Here is a 14,502-nt window from a genome sequence, read left to right as displayed (position 1 = left end):
GCGTGAGCTGCCGTACCCAGCCAAATTAAAGTTTTTTTAAACACAAGCCTAGAGAAACAGCCTTCGATGTCAGAGTAATCCCAAGTTGCTGCAAGAGTTCCTGGATGTTTACTTCTCAGTGCCTGACTCTTTCTTTCTGAACTTGTGACCAATGCATAGACCACAGTCTAGACAGCAGACCTACGGGACTGAGCCCCTTGTGTGCCTTTGCCATTTTCATATTCTCTTCTCTTTCTCACAGATTAGAATGTTATGCTCCAACCCCTTCAGCAAACAAAAGAAGAGGTGAAAAACTTCATTTTCTTTTCTTTGACAGTTGTTCACTCACCAGTTTTTGAGTACGTACTATGTGCCAGACAGGGAGCCACATATGGGGAGACTACAATGTACAAGAGGGACCCAGCCCCGCCCTCCTGGAGCCCCCAGCCTAAACAGAGAGCAGAGGTTCAACAGTGAACTGGGATGAGTGCCAAGCAGGAGAACTTCATGCTACTCAGGGCTGACTTGGGTCATAGAAGGCTTTTCTAGGGAAACAATATTTGCCTGATAGAGAAGAGGGAGGTGTAGGCTCCAGGCAGAGGAAGCAACATATGCAAAGGCTTTGAGTCCAAAGACGTTGTTGCAGTTTGTTTGTATCTTTTTAAAATGGACACTGTAGGTACCCTTAGATGCAGCGACTTCTGTCTTGTATACAACCAAGACAAGCACTCTGAGGTTGCTTGAGGAAGTATGTACATTTCATCTTGGGTTGTGATGGTAAAAACCGGAATCAACCTGGAGTTCATCATCAGGGGACTGGCTGAACAAGCAGTGATACTTCCGACTTTGGCTTTCCATCCCGTCACTAAAACAAACAGGGTGTCTGAGCATATGGCTTAAGTAGAGTGAGCGAAGGAGCTCAGGAAAGGCAGTGATGTTGGACGAGTGGGCAGAGCCCACGTAGGGTCACTGCAGAGTTTCAATTTTGCTTTAGGTACCCAGGGAGGCAGACTGTACCCAGTGCAATGTTAACTACTCCTAGTGGACTGAGCAAAAAGAAGGTGCTGTGTAAATACTGCTTGTGGCTGTCATCATTGTTGTTACTGAAGTCTGGCACCATCAATAGCATAAACTCCTTCACACCAGTATTGAGAAGTGTGAAGATAAGGAACCTTGACTTCAGTTACCTGCCAATTGCAAGACCCCAATCAGATGGATTGGCAGTCTCAATTCCCACATCTTTAAAATGAGGGAAGTAATATTGCCTGTTTTGTGGGATTGATGTGAGCTTTAATTACTTCATTCAGAGCTTTTGTATGTTCATTCTTTCCTCTTACTTTAATTTCCTAGCAACCCATCATTTCATAAGAAAGGAGACCTCCAACCTGGGGATGCAGGAGAAACTTTCTGGGTCACCAAGCAATTAAGCAAACCATCTAGGACTCCAGCCGAGATCTCCTGACTCAGAATCCATCTGTCTTTACCTTACTAAGCATTATCTTATTTTATGGGGTTGACAGGGTAAGAAGGAGGAAATTTCAATAAGGAAACCATCAACAGAACTGGAAATGTTCTTGAAAGAAATGAAATTTTAAACAGCAGTGAGTTACTGTTTTATACCTGTAAGATAGACAGAGATAAGCAATGTTTGATAACACATTGGATGTGGTTGTGGAGAAGCAGGACTCACCCAGTGCCTGGAGAGAATGTCCACCTACAATCTAGGGAGCATCATTCAGCAGCATCCAAGAAAATTTAGGATGCTCTTGCCCCTGGACTCAGCGACTCCAACCACTGGGTACTCACCTAAAAGATAGACTTGCACATGTGCACAAAAATGTGTGTGTGTGTGTGTGTGTGTGGTGTGTGTGTGTGTTTTACTATAAGCTAATGCAAATACGTATGTATATGCATATAGATACATCTATATGTTGAATATATTTTCTGCATGTATATCTGTGTATGTATACACATTTGTTGCATGTGTGTGTGTGTTATGTGTGTATTTGTTGCTGCTTAAATTACAGTCATAAAAATCTCACAGCCACCCAAAAGTTAATGAATAGGAAACTGGTTAAATTATGGGGAAACCACACATTAGAATGTCACACAGCCATAAATACAGAATAAGGAAGAACTTTATAAGCTCATGGAGAATGATCACCATCACATATTGTGAAGCAGCAAAAGAAAAAAGAAAATGTAGAACAGAATTTGTTGAATACTCCTATTTATTTTTAAAATATAGAATAGATACATACATTACATATATATATATATTATAAACATAAGTTTGTATATGCACAGAACCTGTCTGGAAGTGAACTGTATTCCATAAAGCTGATAATAGTGGTTGCCGGTAGGCAGAAGACCTGAGAGGTCGGGGTAGGAAGAGATACTTCGCTCTACGCCTTTCGTACTATTGGAATTTTCTACAATGCATCCATTACATTTTCAATAAAAATTAAGTGAATGAGCTGATGATGATTAGTGTCTCCCCTTCAACACAGTCCCTTTCTCAGCCAATTGTTCGTAGAATTAGTACCTATGCTTTAGGTAAGTATGCTGAGTTTGGCTGAAGCAGAAGGCAGATTTGTAACTGTGGCTTTGGGATAAGCAGGTTTCCCTGTGAGAAGATTGGAGAGTGTGTCTTACACTTAAGTGACATCATCTTTGCAGAGGAAGGGTGGTTCATTTCACACCTTTGCCCAAAATCCTAATGGACATTTAAGCCATACACGGCACTACTCAGTGGCGTAGTGGGCTGCAGGCTTGCCTACCTACCAAGCTGGCAGGTAGCATGAAGCTGGCAGCATGTAAAAATATGAGACCTTCGTGGCCTGCTTTTCCATTCTCCACTTTTGTTAGTGCCCTAGGATGTAACAAAAAAAAAATCACAACTGCAGTGAGAAAATAGCGCCTTAAAACCAACCTCAAAGTCATGCAGATAGAACGGAACCTATGATGACCTGAGAAACGTGAATTGTGGAGCCCACAGGGGCAGCTTGTGGTCACATACAATGCAGACATGGTGTTACTAGACCATCTTGTCATTCAAAAAGAAGCCATAAGTCCAGACTTTTGTGTACAGAATATCCTGACTTTCAAACAAAATCAACTAATTTAGTTTTTCTTAAAAATATGCAGGACAAGTAAAATATGTCTGTAGGCTAACTTTGGCTGACAAACCACCAGTTTGCAACTCCTCATTTGGAAGCTGATAAAATTGCATGCTGTCTGGACCCAATAGCTTTTTTGTGTGTGACAAGGACACATCCTAATCTTGTGTCCTTGGTGCTTTTTTTTCCCTCTTCCTTCAAAGGCATCAAGACAGAAGATGGCTTGAACCATTCCCCTGGCCAGAGTGGATTCCTCAGCTATGGCTCCAGCTTCAGCACCCCACCCACTGGACAGAGCCCATACACCTACCAGATGCACGGTCAGTGTGGCGCTTGGCCCCTCCCTGCCTGTCTCTAAGGCACCACCTAAGCTGGGTGTCCATTCATTCATTCATTCATTCAGCAGATTTATTGAACGCCTACTATGTACCAGGCTCTATCTCAAGTAGTGGGCGAAATAGATATGAGATCTGCCTCCATGGTCATTATCTGGAAGTGGGGAAAGACTAACGATAAAGTCGGCAAATAAGCCAGATGATCTTGGAAGGGGGTTGAATGTAATAAGGCAAATAAACCTGGTCTTTGCATAGAGAGTGATGAGCACTTGGGAGGTCAGGAAAGGTGAGATTTGTAACTTTAGATCAAATCATCAGGGAAGGCTTTTTGAAGAGACCACATTGGACAGAAACCCAAAGGATGAGGCAGAGCAGCCACATAAAAATCTTAGAGAAGAACATTCAAGGCAGAAGGAACAGCCTGTGCAAATGCTGCATGCAGGGAAATGTCTGGATGTATTCGAGGCACAGACCTGAGACCCATGAGACTAGAGCAAAGTCAGAAGGCATGTAAGAAGAAAATATCTTAGAGAAAGAGCAAAGCGCGATCATGCATGGCTTTGAGGCATATGGGAAAGAGTTTGCTTGTATTTTAAGTGTGATGGGCCAGAGAAGTCTGTTATAGAGACTCAGAAATGTCGGAAGGTAGAAATATTGGACAGTGAGGTAAAGATGCTGTTACTTCAGGCAGGAGGTTCAAGGCTGTGCAGCCCCCGAGGGTGGCCTTAAGGAAGAAAGAACTTCATTTTGTAACCCTCCTCCCACATGCCATAAGGAACTGGCTCTCTGGGTTCTCCCATGTTCACCTCCACTCTTTTACCATCCAAGGGGCCTTCTCTGTTCTGATGCTCCCTTGGGAGTATGCTGGAGTTGATGCATGGAGCAGAGGGCTGGTGGCTATAATTTTGGGGATCCCGATTCTGCTGTTTCCCTTTAAGCTGCTAAAAATGACTATCAAGTATCTGAAAAAGTAAAATGGCAAGATGGTAGGCTGATAAGTGATTGTACTTTTTTTCTGAGACAGAGTCTTGCTTTGTTGCCCAGACTGGGCTCAAGTGATTCTGCCACCTCAGCCTCCAGAGTATCTAGGGCTATAGGTGTGCACTGCTGCACCCAGCTTTGATGGCACTTTTCTTTTAAAAGAAATAAATGATGTAAGTTACGTAGGAGGAGTTCTTCATTCATTCCATATGTTGAGCACCAGCTTGATGCCTGGCACCCTTCTAGGCACGGCAGGCACAGCAGCCCACAAAGACAATCCCCTCATGGAAAGAGATGGACAGTAATCACTTGATAAACGTAGATAATTTTAGATTTTGATAAAGCCTGTGACAGAAAAGAAACTACTTGCAAGTATTATCATTTCATCTTTTTTTATTTTAATTTTTTATTAAGGAAGTAATAAAATGATTGTCAAGGGCAGCATTTCAGGAAAAAAAAATGTGAAAGGAAAACAAATAATCTTAGAGATTTGTGTAGGGAAAGCAGGCGATAAGCATTCATGTCCAGCCTTGGGAATAGCTTCCTGGAAAGGTCTATGTCCAAGTTTGTTGGTGATGCCATGAGCTAGCCTTGACCGAACATGCTAGGTGCCAGCCGATGCTGTGTGGATTCTCTCATACAACCTTCATGATGCTCTCAAGTGATGGGACTGTATTATTCCCATTTCACAGAAGAGAAAGCTGAGGCATAGAAGGAATGACTCATTTGTCCAACACCAGGGCCAGGAGTTTAGATTTTATTGTAAATGTAATGGCAAAGGTCAAAAGTGTCAGATCTCCCAAGCCCCAGCCTCACTGCAAAGCCCATACCTGTAACCACGGCACTCTCCTGACTCCTCTGCTTCTGCTGTCACCTCTGTGTCCCCAGTCATGGCCTTTCTGAGCCCCACTGGAAGGAGTGAACTGCTAGGACCCGTCTCTCCAAGTAGGGAGTGAATGATGGCACCAGTCCCAATAATAGGAGGTGTGTGAAGGCATGGAACTTAAACTTGCATTTGAGTCCATCTCAAGCCAATTTCTTTCCAGCTCTTCAAATAGAAACTGGACTTACTGTCTCAGGGCTCCTAAGGTCACAGAGTTTGAACCGGAAACCCAGTCCCCCTATCCCATTTGACACCCCCTCAGCCACACAAGTGATCTAAGTTATGTAGGAGGGGCCCCCATTCATTCATTCATTCATTCATTCATTCCTTATGTTGAGCATCAGCTTGATGCCTGGCACCCTTCTAGGCACAGAGGATACAGCAGCCCACAAAGACAATGCCCTTGTGGATAAAGATGGACAGTAATCAATTGACAGATAGATGCTTATAGATTTTTATAAATCCTATGACAGACAAAAACAGGGCAGCATGTTGGACCGTGAGCAGGGCGGGAGTGGTATTGGCATTCACCAGGTGGTCAGGGGCCTCCCGATGGAAAGGATGCAGCCACAGGAGGGGCCGGAACCAGGCCAAGCGGGCAGTGGGAGTGCAAGAGCAAAGTCCCCATGGCAGGAAAAGGCTCACAGTGTTCAGGGAATGCAGAGGAGCCTATCCTATCCTCCACAGACCAGGATATGCAGAGTAGCGTTCTTTCTCCTCTGGTCCTTAAAGTAGCCACGTGAGGTGGGCACCATCAGCCCTGCTTTCATAGATGGTGAAAGTGAGGCTCAGAGAGGGAAAGTGACTTGCCCAAAACCACAGAGCTGATAAAGGTTTGGAGCTGGGATTCAGACTGCTTTCTAGAATTCTAGGACCTGTGCTGCTTCCTCTAAATGATGAGATTTTCTGGACTCCTTCAGGACTCCAGGCACTGTCCTAAGGTCTGCACATAAACCATGCCTCTTAATCTCTCCAATAGCCCCATGACATGGGCACTATCACTGCCCTCATCTTACAGGTGGAGAAACTATGGCACGAAGTGTTCCAGTAACTTGCCCAAGGTCACACAGCCATGGCAGTGGAAACTGAGCCAGGCAGTTGCCCAGGCACATAACCCTCACACCAGCCTGCCCCTCACACTCTCTTAGATCCGTCTAGAAGGTGATTCTCAGGGGTGAGCCTAGGGCCCCAGCCCCCACCTCCATCCCCACCAGCCAACATGTCCAGCTCTGCTCCTGCCCTACCATGGGAATCATTCAGGTTATTTTCTTATCCTTCTCGCAGCCAGATGACAGAAGGGCAGCGGCAGCAGCTGGGCTTTGTCCCAATTAACTGCCTTCGGTCTGATGCTAATGGCTATAAACTGCTCTTGAGACAGCCCAGGCATTTTGCAAGCCTGACATATCCCTCCTTAAGTATTTTTTTCAAACACAAACACACAAAACGCTCACACACCATGCCCATGTGCTTCCTATTAACTTTTTTTTTTTTTTGAGCTGTTCCAGAGGAGAAATAAACTCTCAAACTACTGAGAGCATTTCAGAATGGAAGACGCTGGTTGAGCTTAGTTTCTCAGAGGAAAAAGGAAATAAAAAAGATTGAGGTTTATGAACTTTTAGGCCTGAAAATGCTGATTTTGTGAAATTGGCCCATAATGAGAAGTTAGCATGAATCTTTTTTCCTTTCTAAGAATTAAAATGATATTTTTGGCCTATAATTCTAACACTTTGGGAGGCCAAGGCAGGTGTATTTATTGCTTGAGTCCAGGAGTTCAAGACCAGCTTAGGAAACCTGGTGAAACCCATCTCTACAAAAAAAAAAAAAAAGTTAAAATCAGAATTTGCTAGAATTAGTGATGCATGCGGTAGTCTCAGCTACTTGAGAGGCTGAGGTAGGAGGATCACTTCAGCCTGAGAGGTCAGGTCTGCAGTAAGCCGTGATCATGCCACTGCTCTCTAACCTGGGCAATAGAGCAAGATCCTGTCTTTAAAAATAAAATTAGCTGGACATAGTGGTGTGCACCTGTAGTACCAGCTACTGAGGAGGCTGACGTGGAAGAATTGCTTGAGCTCAGGAGTTCAAGGTTGCAGTGAGCCATGATCACCCCACTGCACTCCAGCCTGGGCAATAGAGCACGACCCTGCCTCAAAAAAAGAAAAAAATATATAAAATTTTATAGAAGCAAAAAAGATGCTCATGGAACTCACCTCATCATTTTTCAGATGAGTAAACTGAGACACAGCAACGGAGCATCTTATGGAAGATGGGAGAGCAGGCATTAGACAGGCCAGGATGCCTCCCACTGGGTCTTCTAGCTAATCTCATAAATTTTCAAAAACTTTCACACAGCTATCACCCCAAAAGGCCCTGGCTTGAGATCTGTATCTGTTTGAATAACACTGCCCCTCCACGGAATAGACAATAAATTTAAAAGAAAAAAGTTCACAGCTCTCGTTCAGCCTTTGCATGGGTTTCATTTTCTTTATTTTAAGTTCACCCTGGGGTTTTTGTAGCTGAAGTGTATTTCTTATGGGCTTGATTTTTTTCTTTTTGGCTTCTCCTGATAAAACACTGCTATTCACAGAAATGACCACGAAGATTAAAAAGAGGGGAAAAAACCTCTCCAGAGTATGTTATAAGAAGTTTCTGGTGCCCCAGAGGAGTTAAAAGCTCTGGATCTGTGTTGTGGTCAGTCCTAGCAGTACCCCACACACAATGGCATGAGTGCTGTGTGCCTCAGTTTCCTCACCTGTGAAACTGGCATCACAGTGAGAGAGATGACGACATGAGGCTTCGGGAGACTAAGTAAAATGATTCATGGTCACATCGGATGAGATCCATAAGGGCTGGATTTTCTTTTTATTATCTCTGTTATTCCTTCCTTAGCATGGTAGTTAAAATCAACTAAAAGCAGGGACTCTGAAGTCAGATTGAGTTAACGTCTGAAGATGGCTACAAACCAGCTCTGTGACCTTGAGCTCAGTTACTTCTCAGTACTTCAGTTTCCTTCCCTGTGAAATGGGGATGCTAATAGTGCCTTCCTCATAGGGTGCTCTGATGACTAAATGAGCTCATGTATGTGACGTATTTAGAGCAGTGCTGGGCACAAACTAATGCTCTCTACATGCTAATTGTCGTTATTGTGATTGACATTGTTAGCCTCACTGCAGGTTCGATGGGCTGTGGTCTTTCCAAGTTCACTTCTATTTCCTGAACTCTCCATTTCAGGAAGTGGTCAGGGTAAGAGAAGAGAGGAATACTAATTTGAGACTGTGGGACCATCTGCATTGGCATAAATTCCCCTTCCGGTGAACTCTGTGTTATAAGGAGACTTAAAAACAGGCCAGGCGCAGTGGCTCATGCCTGTAATCCCAACACTTTGGGAGGCTGAGGCGGGCAGATCACGTAAGCTCAGGAGTTTGAGACCAGCCTGCCCAACATGGCAAAACCTCATTTCTACTTAAAATACAAAAAATAGCTGGGTGTGGTGGCACATGCCTGCCAGTCCAGCTACTCAGGAGGCTGAGACAGGAGAATGGCTTGAACCAGGTGGTGGAGGTTGCAGTGAGTTGAGATTGTGCCACTGCACGCCAGCCTGGGCAACAAAGCAAGACTCCATCTCAAAAAAAAACAGTGGGAACCCTATCCAGTGGAAACTCCTTTTGCATTTATGAAGGGCCAGGGAACATAAAGACTGAAGCTTAGAACCCTTCCAGCAGCCATTCAGGAGCAACATGGATTGGGAGGCCGAGGCGGGTGGATCACGAGGTCAAGAGATCGAGACCATCCTGGTCAACACGGTGAAACCCCGTCTCTACTAAAAATACAAAAAATTAACTGGGCATGGTGACGCGTGCCTGTAATCCCAGCTACTCAGGAGGTTGAGGCAGGAGAATTGCCTGAACCCAGGAGGTGGAGGTTGCGGTGAGCCGAGATCGCGCCATTGCACTCCAGCCTGGGTAACAAGAGCGAAACTCCGTCCCAAAGAAAAAAAAAAAAAAAAAAATCAGGAGCAACATGGAAACATGCAAGTCAAGAATGGGTAGGAAATTAAAAGTTCAGTAAAAGCACTTGCAACTCAGTGATCTCAGCTTCAGACCTCCGAGGCTGGATTGTGTTGGATTTAGGAAATCTCTATGTCAGATTCATAAAATCTACCACCAGTAAACTGTGTGACCTTGGACAAGTCACATGATCTGTGTTCCAGGAAAAAATGAAGGGGTGGGGATGGTTCGTGGCCATATATATTCCAAATATATTTAGTAAATAGAGCGTGCCCCAAAGTTAAAATAGACATCTTTGCCACAGGACTTTTCAGAGCCTTTGCAGGCTGCTGTGCCTTGAACTTTTCCAGGAGTAGAATTCAAGAGGCAGTTTTCCCAGGCAAATGGGATAAGAGCCCCTCTCTCCACACTCGTTCTGTGGTCACTGAGAAGTCCTGGACTATCTTTTAGGTCCCTTCCTTTATGAACATTCTTTGATTTTCTATTTTTTTTTAACAATGAACACGTATGTATTTCTTTTTCCTGTGTTTTAATAAAATTGTTTCTTTTTGAGACGGAGTCTCAGTTTGTCATCCAGGCTGGAGCACAGTGGCACAATCTCGGCTCACTGCAACCTCCGCCTCCTGGATTCAAGTGATTCTCCAGACTCAGCCTCCCAAATAAATGGGATTACAGGTACCAACCACCACACCTGGCTAATTTTTGTGTTTTAGTAGAGACGGGGTTTCGCCATGTTGGCTAGGCTGGTCTCGATCTCCTGACCTCAAGTGATCCACCTACCTCGGCCTCCCAAAGTGTTGGGATTACAGGCGTGAGCCACTGTGCTTGGCCTTAATTTTTAACTGAGATATAACTCACATACATAATCTTCATCTTCTTTGCAGGGGGCAGGGTCTCTCTCTGTCACTCAGACTGGAGTGCAGTGGTGCAGTCACAGCTCACTGCAACCTCCGCTTCCTGAGCTCAAGCAATTCTCTCACCTCAGCCTTCTGAGTAGCTGGGACTGTAGGCGCCCACTACCAAGCCTGGCTAATTTTTGTTTATTTTTTATAGAGATGGGGTTTCATTGTGTTGCACAGGCTGGCAAACTTCACCTTTTTAAAGTGTTCAATTTAGTGTTTTTAGTATGTTCACAAATTTGTGCAACCATCACCACTATTTAATTTCACAACATTTTCATCACCTCACAGAGAAACCCCATGCCCATTAGTGTCACTCCCTAGTTCCCTCCCTCCGATATATTCCTTTTGTAATGAAAAAAAAAAAAAAGGACACGTGAATTTTTTAAACAGGTTATGCCTTTGCCTAGTTCAGCCATCTGTAGAAATCTTTCTCCTACCCTTGTATATCCATCCACTTTCCAAACCCCTAACAACCACTTGTAATAGTTTGGGGGAACCCATTCAGAACTTCTTTTTGCAAACATAAGGAAAATATAATTAGTCTATTATACTGTATGTTACTATTACCAGAATTAGTTCATATGTGATTCATAAATAAGAAAACTATGTTAGTATAACTCTGAAGTTACATTGTTTCATTTGCTTCTAGGGGTTTCTCTATCATGGTGTTGTTATGTGCCTTGATGTAGTTTTCTTCATGATTCTTGTGCTCTGTGTTCATTGAGATTCAGATCTGTGGATTTATGGTTTTCATCAAATTTGTAAATTTTTCAGCCAATATTTCTTCAAACTTTTTTCCGACGTTCCGCCACCCCTCCTTCCCACCCCAAGTTCATAAATATTTTCTTCCTTAGTATCTGATCTGCTGCTAATTACACCCAGGTCATTTTTCATCCCATACATCATTTCCATCTTCAGAAGTTTGATCGGGTTTTTTTAAGATAGTCTCACTCTGTCACCCAGGCCAGAGTGCAGTGGTGCAATCTCAGCTCCCTGCAACCTCTGCCTCCAGGGTTCAAGTGATTCTCATGCCTCAGCCACCCAAGTAGCTGGGATTACAGATGCTTACCACCATGCCTGGCTAATTTTTTGTATTTTAAGTAGACACAGGGTTTTGCCATGTTGGCCAGGCTGGTCTCGAACCCCTGAGCTCAGGCAATCAGCCCACCTCAGCCTCCCAAAGTGCTAGTAGAGGCATGAGCCACTGTGCCCAGCCTGGGTCTTTTTTTTTTTTTTTTTTTTTTTTTAATAACTTCCATGTCTCTACTTAACATGTCCAATCTTTCTTCTGGCTTCTTGAACAGATAGAATCCAGTTGTAGTAAATGTTTTAATGTCCATGTCTAATTCTATCATTCCTGTCATTTCTGGGTTCATCTTCATTGATTTTTTCTCCTTGATAAAAATTATATTTTTCTGCTTCCCTGCATGCCTGCTAAGTTTCAATTGGATGCCAGACATAAATTTTACCTTGTCAGATGCTGAATATGTTTATATTCCTATAAATACTTTTGAGCTTTATTCTGGGATGCAGTTAGGTTACTTAGAAACTGTTGGATTCTTTTAAGCCTTGCTTACAGCCTTGCCAGCTGGGATCAGAATGGCATTTAGTCCAGGAGACATTTTTTCCACTACTGAGGCAAACCCTTCTGAGTATTCTACCCAATGCCCCATGGATTGTGAGGTTCTGCAATTCTGGCAGGTGGGAGCAGGAATTACTCCTGCTCCATTATGAGCCTTAAAGGTTGTTGCTTCTAATCTTTTCAAGTGGTTCTCTCAGCTCTGGGTAGTTTCCTCACACCCATGTGCTCATTGGTTCTCAGGTGGCCACTCAAGGAAAACTGTGAGCAAACCTCCAGAGCACTCCCAGCAAAACCCTCTTTTTCTGGGAGTTCTGCTCTGCCAATTTCAGCCACATTAGCCTCCTCTGACTTGCAGCACCATCTCCCCAGCTCAAAGAGACCACAGGGCTCCACCTGGGTTTTCCCTTCCTGGAAACTCTATCCTAGGGCCATCATACAGCTCGCCATCTGTTTCTCCTCTTGCAAGGATCACTGTCCATGCCTGATGCCCAATCTTTTGGAAACCTAGTTTTCAAACTGTTTCAGCTGGGAGGGTAAATCCAGACCTTGTTACCCAGTCTTGGCCAGAAGTGGAAATTCCACTGCTTTGGTTTATTTGTAATTTTTCCAGACCGTAGGCTAACAGCAGCTGAAGGTAAAATATCAAACACAGGCAAATGCAGCAAGCCTTGTATGAGTACAGTTCTGCTCCTAATGCCCTATGCACTTCCTCTTCCTCAGTTTGGTCACATGCTCTATTTTGGAAGAACTAATTTTGCAATTCCCACCAATTTTTGTGCATTTTGTCCTTGTTTCCATAATTCAACACCTCCATCATCTCTCTTCGTCACCTCAAACAAGATACTTTCACTTCCTTTCAAAAGCAAAGATCTCAATTTAATGTAATACTTCTCAGTTTATTATTTACATACTTAATAATTTTTTCACCATGCTAACATTTTTACTAGGATTGTCACTGCTTTGGTTAATACTCTGGTTACAAAGTGGCATTGCTTTAGAGCAGTCTGTCCTAATGCTACTTTTTTCCATAAGCTCTATGATTTTAGTGCATAGATTTGCATAACTCATGGCCTTTCAAGAAGGCGTTATCACATGAAGGCAGAAACTCTTGTATATATTCTTTTCACAGATAACATACTATGTACACTCTTCTTCACTTTGTTTTCCTCATTTAACTATATACCTTGGAGGGAACTTGATTAATCAGTATATAGAAAGAGCTTCCTTATTTTTTTTCACAGATGCCTATTATTGCATTGAATGATGTGCTATAAATAATTGAACCAGTTCCTTACTGGAGGCCATTTGGCCTATTTCTAGTCTTTTGCAACTGCCTGCAAAATGGTTATGAAAACCCCTATATGTATATTATTTTTTATAAGTATATCTGAAGGGCAAATTTCCAGAGAGTCAGATTTAGGGTCAAGGCACAAGTCTTAAAATATGTATTAAAATATAGTAGATATCTTCAAGTTACCCTCCATAGGGATTCTACCCATTTAAACTCCCCCCAACATTGTCTGAGAGTGCCTGTTTTCACAAAAACTCATCAACCCAGTGTTATCTAATTGTTGAAGTTTTTGCCAATCTGATGCATGAAGAAATGGTGTCTCAGGGCAGTAGTAATTTCTGTCTTGTCCCACAAGTGAGGTTGAGCATCTTTTCAGATCCTTGACTGATGTGTATTTCCTTCCCTGTGAATCAGGAGATTTGCTTGAAAAAGTAGGCGAAAGAAAAGCAATTAAGTACTAGGCATACCAATATTTAAGAACATCATAAAGCTTCAGTAATCAAAGCAACAGGCTTCTAGCATGAACACACTCACCAATCAATAGAGGAGAACAAACAGTCCCAGAGAAACCCACACATTTAGTACTTGGAGAAGGTGACATCTTGAGTCAGTGGGAAAATATGGACTATTGAATGAATGGCATTGAAACAACTAGTTAGCCATCTGGATGAAAGTATCCATTCCTACTACCAGAAAACAAATCCAAATGGATTGACGGTTTAAATGTTAAAAATAAAACCATAAAAATACTAGAATGAGAATAAGCGTAATTTTTTATAACCTTGGAGTGGAAAATGCTTTTCTAACCATGACTCAGAAATCCAAAATCCATAAATGAAAAGATTGACAGGTTCAACTGCCAATTTTTTTTTTCTTTTTGGCATGGCAAAGAACACCAGAAGTCAAAACAACAAAACAAATGACAAAAAAACAAGCAAACAAAACAAAAGAAACAAAATGACAAACTGAGAAGAAATATTTACATCCGAAATCACAAACAAATGTTACTTTTTCAAAAATGATTCTCCTAGTCTATGGATTGAACCTGCTCCGGGATGTGGTTCTTCTCAATCAGGATTTCAATCTCAAATAGTACAGAGATGTGTAGGTAATGTAAAAGAGACACATGAGCAAGGTATAGGGCTATAGGGAGTGGTGGGGACTGTAGCAGACTAGAGACTACACCCCCCACTGACTGGGGATAGGGGGTGTTACTTGGCTTCAGCCCGTTGCTGCCCCTCTGGAATGGATCCCAAGGAGACCAGATCTTTCCATTTTTCAAAGTGATCCTGAAAGCTCTATTTAATGTGAAACCTCCTTACCCTTTTTCAGTATGGACAATTGATATAAACACTCTCTTTGAAACACCTTGTGAAACACACAAGCACGTATGAGGCTGGCTTCATGCCCACATCTTGCAATCTTG

General features: G+C 42.9%; 1 protein-coding gene across 3 annotated transcripts in view; it reads left to right on the top strand.

Moving 5' to 3' along the window:
• EYA2 (EYA transcriptional coactivator and phosphatase 2) overlaps positions 1–14,502 on the top strand; it is a 294,310-nt gene that overhangs the window by 109,864 nt on the left and 169,944 nt on the right. For all 3 annotated transcript variants that reach the window (XM_032263648.1, XM_032263647.1, XM_032263649.1), the window contains one exon: positions 3,302–3,418. In XM_032263648.1, coding sequence (XP_032119539.1) covers positions 3,302–3,418 — 117 coding nt within the window. The remainder of the gene's footprint in view (positions 1–3,301; positions 3,419–14,502) is intronic.

Source organism: Sapajus apella, unplaced genomic scaffold, assembly GCF_009761245.1.
Source record: "Sapajus apella isolate SASKATOON/1434 unplaced genomic scaffold, GSC_monkey_1.0 scaffold137, whole genome shotgun sequence".
NCBI lineage: Eukaryota > Metazoa > Chordata > Mammalia > Primates > Cebidae > Sapajus > Sapajus apella.
The sequence above is the reverse complement of the archived record's forward strand: the minus strand, read 5'-3'. Positions and strand labels throughout refer to the sequence as shown.